Here is a 12371-nt window from a genome sequence, read left to right on the forward strand (position 1 = left end):
CTCCGTACTGTAGCATTCCCAGTCGAGGCAGCTCAGATCAGCGCCCAAAAAATAGGAATAATTCAACCTGGAACAAGAGAGCCAGTACTTGCCCTTCAATCAGTGCCATTCCAGACCATCCCAACTTCTCACCCCTGAGAATGGCTGTTTGTGACCCTGCTGGGGGGCGGGGGGCGGGGGGGGGTACCACTATCAAAAGCGTAGGCAGACAATGTGGACATGATTATAGAAACCATGAGGGCATTCTGCCAGTATCCAAATATTCCCCTGGCTGGAGTCCCATTCCACGGCCATGGAGAAATTGGAGAAAGCCACAGAAGTGATCAATGCTGGAAAATAATACCATGACTCAGTCTCCTTGTATTCATTATCAAGATAATTCAGACATTTTGAACTGAATTATCCAGAGTTTTCAGAGAGGTGTGTTTTTTTTTAAGATGAAAGAATGGAGTAATTCAGGCCAACGCATTTGACAGTCCTCAGTGATCTCGCTAAGGTTGAAAGCACCAGCATTCATCATATGGGAGAAGAGAAGCCCGAGGAGCAATTTAATCCATTTTCAAATCCATATAGAGTTCCTTCCCAGCGAGAGAAGACCAGCTGGACTATTCTTTGAGACTAGAACAAGAGGAAATGGACTTAAACTGCATTTACAGTCTTTAGGTTAGTTATAGGGAAAACATTTCCAGGCAGTGGTCAAAGGGGCAAACCAACGTTCATTTAAAAAAAAAATCAGGAACCCACATGTTTCCCAGAAATAGCCTAACTCTGCTCCAGCACAAGAGAGCTTGGCAACTAATTTTTTTCTGCCAGCATTTTCCAGGATTGGCTAAACCTGTTTCTTTGAGCTTTTGCTGCCACATTTGTTAGCCTGATGATGGCTTTTTCTTGGTTCAGAAGGTGGACTGATTAGCAGATACTGCGGGCAGTACTGATTTGTCACGGGCTTTGTGAATAAGTGGACGAGAGCCTTAGCATGACCTTCTCCCTCATACACACATTCTCACCGCAGCAGCATCATGCTCCAATCAAAGTTGTATACATTGTGTATGTACACATCCGTATACCCACTGTCCATCTCTCTCATACCGGGCACTCTGGGCTGCTTCCATGCCCCACTACCAGTTAACCTGAACTCTGGGAGCTTTGTGGAGGCTTCTCTAAGTGGCCCAGGGATGGACATGACATAGCCAGTGCTCTTAGAGTCTGAAATACCATCTGCCACTCGGTGGTTATGCTGTCAACATAATACCCAGGGATGGACTAGGAGAAAGCAGCTCCATATACGTTGCTCTTGTCTGTGTGAGAAGCTACATGGCTAAGTGGGAATAGCATAGGGCCGGGCGTAGGACACCTGAGTTCTCATCCTGGCTCCACCACTTGCCTGATCTGTTATCCTTGGGCAAACCACTTAACTTCTTTTAACCTCAGTTTCCTCCTCTGTAAAATGGGGATTAAATACCTGTTCTCCCTCCCCTTTAGACTGTGAACCTTTGCTGGGAGAGGGACAGTGTCCATTCTAACTGTTCTGTGCTTAGATCTGTGCTCGGCACTTAATAAGCACCTAAAAATATCAGATATATAATTATGTTATGTTATATTATATTATATTATTATATTATATCATATTATATCATTTAATGTTATATTATATTATATTTATTATATTGTATTATTATATTTACTATATTATATATTGTTATGTAATTATAACAATTATATAATCATTGTTCACTGCTCTCGGCAAATGTTGGTTTGCCAGTATTCACTTGTTCCAGCTTAGAATAGTCCCCTGCACATGGTAAGCACTCAATGAATTGATTGATTGTTCAATTGATTGATTCTGCCTGATTCAACCAAAAATTTAAATTTCCAAGGGGAAAACATGAAAGTAATAATTATTATGGCATTTACTAAGCACTTATTATGTACTAAGTACTATACTAAGCACTGAGGTAGATACAAGTTAGTAAGGTCAGACATAGTCTAAGTCCCATATGGGGCTCACAGTCTAGAGGAGGGGAAGAACAGGTATTAAATCCCCATTTTACAGATGAGAAAATTGAAGCACAAGTAAAGTATGATAACTTGCCCAAGGTAACCAAGCAGCCAAGCAGCAGAGCTAGGATTAGAACCTTAGTCCTCAGATTCCCAGGCCCATGCTCTTTCCACTTGGCCACACTGCTCTCTTTAAAAACACATTGGCCTCTTGTAGTTGTAGTAATAGTAGTAGTAGTAGCAGCAGCAGTAATAATAATAACATTTGTTAAATGCTTACTATGTGTCAAGAACTGAGAAGCAACATGGTGTAGTGGATAGAGCAAGGGCCTGGGAGTGAGAAGGTCATGGGTTCTAATCCTGCCTCCACTACTGGTGTGCTATGTGACCTTGGGCAAGTCACTTAACTTCTCTGGACCTCAGTTACCTCATCTTTAACAAATGAGGATTAAGAATGTGAGCCCAATGTGGGACAGGGACTGTGTCCAACCTTGTATTTACCCCAGCATTTAGAACAGTGCTTGGCACATAGTAAGCGCGTAACAAGTACCACAATCATTATTACTGTTATCATTATTACTAAGCGCTGGTTTAGACACTAGATAATCAGGTTCCACTTGGGGTTTGCAATCTGAGTGAGAGGGAGAACAGCTATTGAATCCCCATTTTGCAGATGAGGGAACTGAGGCACAGAGAAGTTAAGTGATATGCCTAGGGTCCCACAGCAGGTATGTGGAGTGAGATTAGAACCCAGATCCTCTAACTTCCAGTTCCATGCTCTTTGCACTAGACTATGCTGTGAATGATCTGGAGGTGGATATGGAGGGCACTGTGGAGATGTCTTCTTTGGAGATCCCTGTTTCTACCAAGAGGCTTTGTGACTCAGAATTCCTTCCTCTCCCCATAATTCACCTCACTGGAAGTAAGGGGCTGGGTGAAGACCCTGCCATGCCCCTCCCATTCCTAGACTGCTATGATTCTAGTTCAGTCGGAGAAGAGAGATGACCTCAAGGCCCTGAACCCCTGAGTGTTTTTAGATAAGCATCAGCAATTTGAAATTGCTTCTCTGACTTAACTGTCTCTGACCTAAAGCATAGCAGCCCTGGTTCTGCTACAAAACAAATTCCCTAAGCAAAGCAATGGATGGAAGACACTTCGGGGATCTATTTTATTTAAGTGAATCGTGTAGGGAGTGGAGCATGGGGAAAAGATTGGCTGGCCCCATCAAAAACTTTCACAGTCTGGTACCGTGTTTATGAAGGTTGGAGCTCGGACAAGACTTTGAGCTGGGGAGGGAGAGTGCTGGCTTTCTCTTCTAAGTTTCGCTCCACCCTAACTGGGACATTACAGGCAATTCACTTCTCCTTCAGTAATGTCTGTTTCTCCATCTTCCAAAGAGAGAAAACAACACCCTCCTCTTCACTCCCCAGAGCATAGACTGCAGTTGGGGAGAAAGATACAGGGAAGTAGACAAGGCCGGGACTGATGACAAAGTAGTGAGCCCTATCAATAATTATATTTATTAAGCACTTAGCCTGTGTAGAACATTGTGTTAAAAACTTGGGAGAGCATGATAGAGTAATAGAGTACAATCAAGTCCCACTTGGGCAAATCACTTAGCCTCTCTTTGCCTTGGTTTCTTCATCTGTGAAATGGGGGTGAAATACCTGCTCTTCCTCCCCCTTAGAATGGGAATCCCATATGGGACAAGAGCTGTGTCCAATCTGCTTATACTGGGCTATCTACCTATCTATCCCCAGTCTTAGTATGGCATTTGGCACATAGTAAACCCTTAACAAATTCCACAGAAATTATTATTATTATTATTGTTATTTTATTAAGTAGATATCATCATCAATCGTATTTACTGAGCGCTTACTATGTGCAGAGCACTGTACTAAGTGCTTGGGAAGTACAAATTGGCAACATAATTATTATTATGTTATTAAGTAGACATAATCCTTGCCCTCAAGATCTTACAATCTAGTAGGGGAGACAGACCCTAAAAAAAATTACAAGACCTCTTTCCCTAAATTATGGGGGTCTAGATATTGACGTGGCTTAAAAAATGAAAGATATATTGAAATGTTTGTTTGCTTAGGTGTTTCCAGGAAGAGAAGGCAACAGGAAATAATCTAGGAGGGAGGCATTGTCTGTTAACACTCCTTTGACTATACTAGTAAAATTAGCCATAACAGGAAACTGTCAAGATCATTCACAGATGAGGCCTGGAGGTTGGTGGTTTGGGCTTTCAAAAGGATGTTTAGACGAAATTTGTGTTAAAACTTTCCAAATCCAGATTCCTGAAATGCATGGAATTTCCGGTCATTGACTTGTTTTAACTCTGTTACATCTCATTTTTAGGCCATCAGAAAGACACTGGGAAATATCTAATTGTGCAAATTATCAAAATCAATCTCTGGACCTATTTCACAGTGACCTTGATCAATCAAGAATTTCTTGGTAGTGATGGTTGGGAGATACTGGGCTGCATTGATGATGATAGTATTTGTTAAGCGCTTACTATGGGCCAAGCACTGTTCTAAGCGCTGGGGTAAATACAAGATAATCAGGTTGTCCCATGTGAGGCTCACAGTCTTAATCCCCATTTTACAGATGAGGTAACTGAGGCCCAGAGAAGTTAAGTGATTTAACTGCCCAAAGTCGCACACCTGACAGGAGGAGCTGAGATTAGAACCAATGACCTCTGACCCCCAAGCCCAGGCTCTTTCCACTAAGCTTCACTGCTTCTCTATGCTGCATTGGAGGAAAGTTGGGGAGTCCAAACCACTTTACAACCAGTATTTGAGAAAGCAGGAGAGCATCATCTGCCATTACGATGATGGCATTTATTAAGCGCTTACTCTGTGCAAAGCACTGTTCTAAGCGCTGGGGAGGTTACAAGGTGATCAGGTTGTCCCACGGGGGGCTCATAGTCTTAATCCCCATTTTACAGATGACGTAACTGAGGCACAGAGAAGTGAAGTGACTTGCCCAAAGTCACACAGCTGGCAATTGGTGTAGTAGGGATTTGAACCCATGACCTCTGACTCCAAAGCCCATGCTCTTTCCACTGAGCCACGCTGCTTCTCATAAGCATCTTCTCATGCTGTTCAGTGCCATTGAACCTGGAGGCAGCACTCAGGGGTACACCTGATCACCTTTAAGTCAACTCCAACCCATTATTTCTAGGATTCTTGGAATCAATCAGTCGGCCCATCAATCGATCAATAGTATTTATTAAGCACTTGGCATAGAGCACAGAATTATGGTCAAAGAACCCTCTATTAGTGTAAAGAGGGCATCCAATTCAGAATTCAGAAGGCTACCTCCCCTCCAGCAAAATTGCATTTTCTTACCCCATTATCTGTCCACACCTTGGCCAATTGCATGGAAAAGATCATGTGAGCCAAGAGTTTGAACTTCTTGGAAGAAAGATGCTAGATCAAGTCAAAGAATTTTAACCGTGGAATCATTACTTTTAATAAATGGAGGTCCCATTAGGTCATTTCCTTAATTGAAATGATAACCATCTAAATGCATAAGGACATTCCACTACTAGGACCTCAGAAATCTGGTGATAGTAATTTGGGCACCTTTCAGGAGACTGCCTTTTTTTAAACAGGACTGGATATTATTTCATATTTTTTGTTGCTCTGAACTTGCCACAGACCGGACACGGCTCTACCCTTGCAAGGGTCCGCTAGACTGTAAGCTCATTGTTGGCAGGAGACTTGTCTACCAACTCTGTTGTACTCTTTCAAGAACTTAGTACCATGCTCAGAACACCATAAGTGCTCAATAAATACCACTGATTCATTGATTGATTTTAGAAATGGGTCTCCCTGGTAATCACTTAATACTTTGCAAAGGGCCACTCCGTCATTGTTAATGACACAAGAGCTGGGCTCCAATCCCAGTTCTGCCACTTGTCTGCTGTATGATCCTGGGCAAGCCACTTAACTTCTCTGTGCCTCAGTTTCCTATCTGTAAAATGAGGAGTAAATTAAAATGCGGAGTAAATAAATGCCTGTTCTCCCTCCCACTTAGACTGTGAGACTCACTAGGAGACAGGAACTGTGTCTGACTGGATTATCTTGTATCTACCCTAATGCTTAGTATAGTGCTTGGCCCACAATAAGCCTTTAACAAATCTCTCTTTGTGGTATTCCTTAAACTGTGGGCTAAGCATTGTGCTAAATGCACAATATTCAATACACAATAATCAGATCAGACATAATACCTGTGTCAAATAAAGCTCACACTTTAAAAAGAAAAGGAGAACTAGTACTTTATCCCCATTTTTACAGATGAGAAAACTGAGGCATAGACTTGCCCAGAGTCACACAGCAGGACTGCCAATTCTGGGCTCTTTCCACTAGGCCACACTGCTTGAACACATACTACAATTACCATTATTACTATTATTCTAATACCTTGTGTGCTGGGTCAATCCCGTTCTGCTAAGTCTACAGATGAGAATTAAGTTGAAGACAGCTGGAGATGAGGTAAATGCATCTGTCCCCAACCCCACTCACCAGCTTTCCAGATGCTGCTTGGAGCCTCTCTGAGACCCCCAAGAAGGGGGTGCCCCTGGAGGCATGGTCTTACCCTGGACTCCGAGGCCAACTTCTCATTTTGAATGCTAAAGCGTTCTTAAAATGGAAGCAAGCAGGATGGAACTTAGAAATGGCAGGCGGACTTTTAAGAATGAGTCAGAAAAACCCAATTTCTGCCTCGTTCAGCTCCTTTCTGACCTGCTCGGAAGCACTCGGACCTTGTCAGAGGGCTGGGATGAGTGAGTGAGGCTGGCAGTCCAGCCCAAAAAGCTGTGGGGCGTGAAATCTTCCCAGCTGGAAACATAAATAGTTGGCGCCCGTGGCCATGGGGCAGCCTGCACGCTTCATCATCCCTCTCTTTCCTCTCTTCCACCACAGGAATGACCACAGGCTCATCACACATTGAAGCCAGTTTCCAGGGAGACCTGTGAGACTCTGCTCTCTCCATAGGCCACAAAGGGCAGGGGGGGGATCGCTAAGATTAACACATAACCTCCCCTCAGGATAAAAGACTGCTTTTTTGGCAGGACAGTGGTGAAACTGACCAATGAGGACCTTCCCAAGTCCTGAAAGGCAGCTGAGTTTAATGTTCCTCTGGAGCCCCTGAGCAGTAGCCTGTCAGTCAGTCAATTGAATTTACGGAATGCTTACTGTGTGCAGAGCACTAAACTAAGTGCTTGGGAGAATATAATATGACAATATAACAGACAAAGTAGTAGTAGTAGTGGTGATAGAAGTAGTAGTAGTAGAAATGGTGTGAAGAGTTTATTTATTGAGCACTCACTGGCCATTCTATACTAAATGCTTGGGAAGTCCAAAATTAGCAAAGGACACATTCCCTGTCCACACTGCTCCAAGATCCTTCATCTCTAGGAAAATCCCTGAGCTAGGGAGCTTGAGAGGACACCTGTGTTTAGTGGGTGTGCGTTGGGTGGCCGGGGGTCGGGGTCGCCCAGCCTGGATGAGCCTCTGGTTGAGGATGAAAGGGAAAGGTCATCCAAGTGAAATGTGGTCTAGGGATGGGAGGTATCCTGAGGTCAATGCTCCAGACATCCTCCCTCCCAGGACATCCACATCTCTGCAACTGGCCCCAGGCTTGCTCCACTGCACCTCCTTCCAAGTCTTCACTCTCCTGTCCCCAACCTTGACTCTGTGTCACCCCTGCCCTGCTCCACCCCCCCACCCCAACCCCCACCCTGTAGCCAACCCCGTAGCGCACTCTTTTATTTACAGAAAACACAGAGAGAAAGCATTTAATTTCTTTTCATTTAGCAAACTGCCCCAATTCTTTTTTTTTTCCATTTTTTCATTGTTTTGGCACAAAGAAATGTCACAGATGAACCAAAAACTGACCAGTACCCCAAAAAAATAACAACCAGCAACCAACTGCTCAGGTCCAGCAACAAGACTCAGACAAACAGACATGATCGCAACAGACTGAAAAAACAAGGAGACGTACATTCACCTCACAGTAAAACCTGCTCACCAATGGGGAGGAGGGAGGGAGGGGGAAAACAAAGTCCAGGGATTTGCTGCTCTTTGGGGAAGATCACTGGGAGGGGCAAGGCATGTTGTGGGGGAGGGGGAGACACCATTCATAAATTAGATAGATAAGGGCTTTTTTAAATCTCTTACCTTGTAAAAGTAAACAGTGCAAAAAGTACAATACCCCAAATACCCTTCTGTTTGGAAAGCTTGAGAAGTTTCTTTTGTGTTGATATGTTGTGTGTCTGTGCGTAGTGTGTGTAGTGTATGTGTGTGTGTGTGTGTGTGTGCATGTGATGTGTTTGTAAACATTGTTAACCATCCACAGAGAGACCAAACTTCCATGTGTTTGAATCACGGCCCAGGAAGAAGCCCAGGGTGTGGGGAGACCTCTCCCTCTCCCCGCCTCCCACCAGGGCAACTGTCCCCGAAGTGTCCCATTCGAGACATAGTGCAAATTTTGGAGAGACAGAAAAAAGAGAAGGAGGGCGAGAAGGACGGGGGCGGGGGGGATGGAAAAAGGGGGGCGGGAATAAGGCAACAGTTAGAAACGGTTCGTATCAAAACCACCCCCTCCCGCGCATCCCCGGTGCGTCCCTGGCCCGGCCATGACACATCCATGGAGTGTCCTCGGCGTGTCCTCGATGGGTCCATGGAGATCCCGGCGGGTCTGCGGCGACCCCAGTGTTACGTCCTCTACGGTCCCTGCGTCACAAAAAGGGGTGAAAGTCTCGGTCCTCCACCAGGCTGACGGACAGGTTCCTCAGCTCCTCCTCCGAGGTGGCCATCCTGTAGCCCAGCTGGGCCAGCACCTGCCGGCAGGCGTGTTGGGCGAACGCCACGATCTCATAGGAGAGCCGGAAGCGCCACTTCTCGGCTGTTGCTGCCGAATCACGCACGGTGCCATACTTGTGCTTGGCAGAGGCGCCGTCGCCCCGGGTGTTGTTCTGGATCCAGCGTTCCACGTGGCTGTCCAGGGGGATGCCCAGGAAGTCGTAGATCTCCCCTGTCTTCCTCCCGGGGTGGCGGGCCAGGTCCTCGTAGCGCACCAACATGTACCTCCCCTTGAGCCAGGGCGGCCGGCTCAGGCCGGCGGACACCGAGTTCCAGAAGTCCTCGCAGACGGTGGTCAACTGGGTGACGTCCAGATTGTAGGGCTTCCGGCCCGTGCCGTCCCAGACGCGCCAGAGTCGGTAGGTGTCCCGGAAGGTCTCGCTGCGGGAGGCCAGGATGGCGCGGGGGTCCCTCACCAGCTGGATGACCTTCAGGTTGAGCCGGGGGTCCTCCACCAGGGCCCGCAGGTCGCCGACCTCGGGCACCCTGACGGTCTTGATGGCCACGTGGCCGCGCTCCCGGCAGGCCTCGGCGGCCAGCGTCAGGTTGAGGAGGCCACAACGGCGAACGCACTCGCCCTCCTCCAGCTGCGGGGCGGTGGGGAAGCCCGGGGCCGCACACACGGGTGGGGAGCACAGGGCCCGGCTGGCTCCTCGGCGGAAGACGCGGTCCGTCGTGTGGTTGACCGGAGGCGGCTTGATGTAGTTCTCCAGGAAATAGAGGTCGCAGTCGTACAGGCTGCGCAGCAGGTCGCGGCTGGCGCCCAGCATGACCCGGCGGTCGGAGGGGCTGCGGCCCTGCGCCAGGCGCGGGATCAGGGTGGACTGCACGTGGTACAGGGGCTCGAACAGGTAGAAGACGTCCAGGTGTTGGTTGAAGAGCTGGCCCACGAAGGAGGAGCCGCTGCGGGTGGTGGCCAGGATGAGCAGGTGGGTTTTGCGGGAGAGGTTGTAAGCCGGGGTGGGGCCCTCGTCACAGAGCCTCTCGGCCGCCTCAGGCTCCGAGAGCCCAGGGCTACAGTTCGCCGGGCTGGGCACCGGGCAGCTGGGGAAGGACCTGGCCGTGAACGTGCGGATGGCCGTGTACTGGATGGCGATGGAGGCCAAGGCGAGGAGGAGGACGGCCTTCCAGGAACATTGCATGGCTGGACACCTTCATGGGAAGGCTTCTCTGCCGGCCTGGGATCTGCCGACGCAAGACCTGGGTTGAGCGGAGGTCGGCGGGGGACGGGGATGGCTTGCTGAGCCGGGGGGCAGTGTGGGGAGTGGGAGGGAGGCTCAGAGTTGGACAAGGCCAGTGCATCAGGCGGCCTTAATAGCAATAACAATAAGCGGGATGTTGGTTGATGGAAGTTCCTTGTGGGCAGGGAGCACGTCTACCAACTCTTTTGTATTGTACTCTATAGTGCTTAGTACAGTGCTCCACACATGGTAAATACTACTGATTGATTATGAGCCAAGAACTACACTAAGCACTGGGGTAGATAAGAGATCATCAAGTCCCACGTGGGGTTCAGCGTCTAAGTAGGAGGAAGAACAGGCACTTAATCCCCCTTTGGCAGACTCCCTCCCTCTGCTTTACCCCCTTCTCCACCCCATAGCACTTGCATATTTATTATTCTGTTAATTTTATTAATGATGTGTATATCTCTATAATTCTAATTATCTATTTTGATGTTATTTGTGTTACTGTTTTGTTTTGTTGTCTGTCTCCCCCTTCTAGATTGTGAGCCCATTGTTGGGTAGGAATTGTCTCTATCTGTTGCAGGATTGTATTTTCCAAGCGCTTAGTACAGTGCTATGCACACAGTAAGTGCCCAACAAGTATGATTGAATGAATGAATGAATGATAATAATAATGATAGCATTTGTTAAGTGCTTACTATGTACCAAGCACTGTTTTAAGTGCTGGGATAGATACAAGGTTATCACTTTGTCCCACGTGGGGCTCATATTCTTAATCCCCATTTTACAGATGAGGTAGCTGAGGCACGGAGAAGTGAAGTGACTTACCTGAAGTCACACAGCTGAAAAGTGGCCAAGCCAGGATTAGAATCCAGAATCTCTGACTCCTAAACCTGTGCTCTTTCCACTAAGCCATGCTGCTTCTCGTGACACGGTCTGCCTGAGGCCCCCTCCTCTAGATCTGGGGGCCTCTCTCCAGGAGGGAGGTCCTCTAACTGGGTTTCTCCTTCAGCCCCCTTTTCCTCAGCCTCAGTCACCCTTCTCTCCCGAAGTGGAACGTTCTTCACAAAGCACGTACCCCTCAAACATGCGCCACAGCCAGAAGCAGCTGGAGAATGAAGGGAGCTCTATGGCAGGAATGAGGGACCCCCCCACCAACAGCCCCCATCTCAACAGATGAGGCAGGCAGGTGAGCTGGGAGCAGGGAATGAGCAAATGGAGGGTGATCTGGGCCACTGGGGAACATAGCTTGGTGGCACAGAGCCCTGAGAAAAGCAGTGCCCTGACCCTGCCAGATGGAGCAAGATGGGTTGCTGGCTAAACAGCCAGAGGGAAACATCATGGCATAATGGAAAGAACACCAGCCTGGGAGTCAGAGGATCTGGGTTCGAAGCCCGACTTCCCAAATTGCCTGCTATGTGATCTTGGGCCAATCACAGGAATTCTCTGTGCCTCAGTTTTGTCTTCTGTAAGATGGGCATTAAATACTTGCTCTCCCTTCTCCTTAGACTGGGAGCCCCACGTGGGACAGGGACTACCTCAGCACATAGCACAGAGTGAGCACTTAACACCACATTTATTATTAGCTAGGCCAGGAAATATTAGCCAATGGAATCAACCATACTCTCTTTCTCCCACAGAAAAGGAGCAAGGGAGGAGGGTCCCCAGAGAGCACCCAACATGCATCCTGCCAGCTGGCACCGACCCAAATGGTTCTAAGAAATGCCAAAGAGGGGACTCTTGAGTTGCCCGTGGCCAGTGAGGTCCAGTGCAGGGAGAGGTGGTAGGTGGAATGGGGAAGAGGGTGAGCATCTGAACCACTGACAGGGACTGGACCCCCAAGAAATCTGCCTGGACCCCAGCAATCAGGACGTCCAGAGTGGGGCCCCTTGCCATCCTTTCAAGGGCATCGCTTCTGACCGGGTGCAGGAAATGGGGACGGACTCAGGGGACCCCAGGAGCTGGATTTGTTCTCTCCTGGGCAAAGGGACAGAGAAACCAGAAAGGCAGTGAGCGATGGGATGGAGAGGGAGGAAGATGGGAGGAGGGGGAAAGGGCCGAGAGAAAAGATCCCCCGACACCTACCACCACAGACAGCAGGAAAGAAACAAAGTAGGGTGGAGAAGGTGGGTGACCCCCTCCAGAGAACCACCCCTGGGCTCTCCCACAGCTAGGGAAACAGGAAAGGGATGAGAGTGAAAATTTGCCAGATAGGCTCCTGCATCCCGGTGGAGAAAAGGAAATCCCTGAGGTGGAGGTAATCTAAAGCAAGGAAAGTGGTTCTGGCTGTTTCACCATCCACAGAATTTCT

General features: G+C 48.1%; 1 protein-coding gene across 1 annotated transcript; it reads right to left on the reverse strand.

Moving 5' to 3' along the window:
• Positions 1-7805: 7805 nt before the first annotated feature.
• CHST1 (carbohydrate sulfotransferase 1) lies at positions 7806-10222 on the reverse strand. Its single transcript, XM_038764217.1, has one exon. It carries the CDS (start codon positions 10016-10018, stop codon positions 8753-8755), a length of 1266 nt encoding a protein of 421 aa, XP_038620145.1. The 5' UTR covers positions 10019-10222; the 3' UTR covers positions 7806-8752.
• Between the last annotated feature and the right edge of the window lie 2149 nt (positions 10223-12371).

This window comes from Tachyglossus aculeatus, chromosome 22, assembly GCF_015852505.1.
Source record: "Tachyglossus aculeatus isolate mTacAcu1 chromosome 22, mTacAcu1.pri, whole genome shotgun sequence".
In the NCBI taxonomy this organism is placed as follows: domain Eukaryota; kingdom Metazoa; phylum Chordata; class Mammalia; order Monotremata; family Tachyglossidae; genus Tachyglossus; species Tachyglossus aculeatus.

What these genes read in the sequence shown, in the direction of transcription:
- CHST1 (XM_038764217.1), bottom strand. Translation starts at nt 10,018, where the DNA reads ATGCAATGTTCCTGGAAGGCCGTCCTCCTCCTCGCCTTGGCCTCCATC.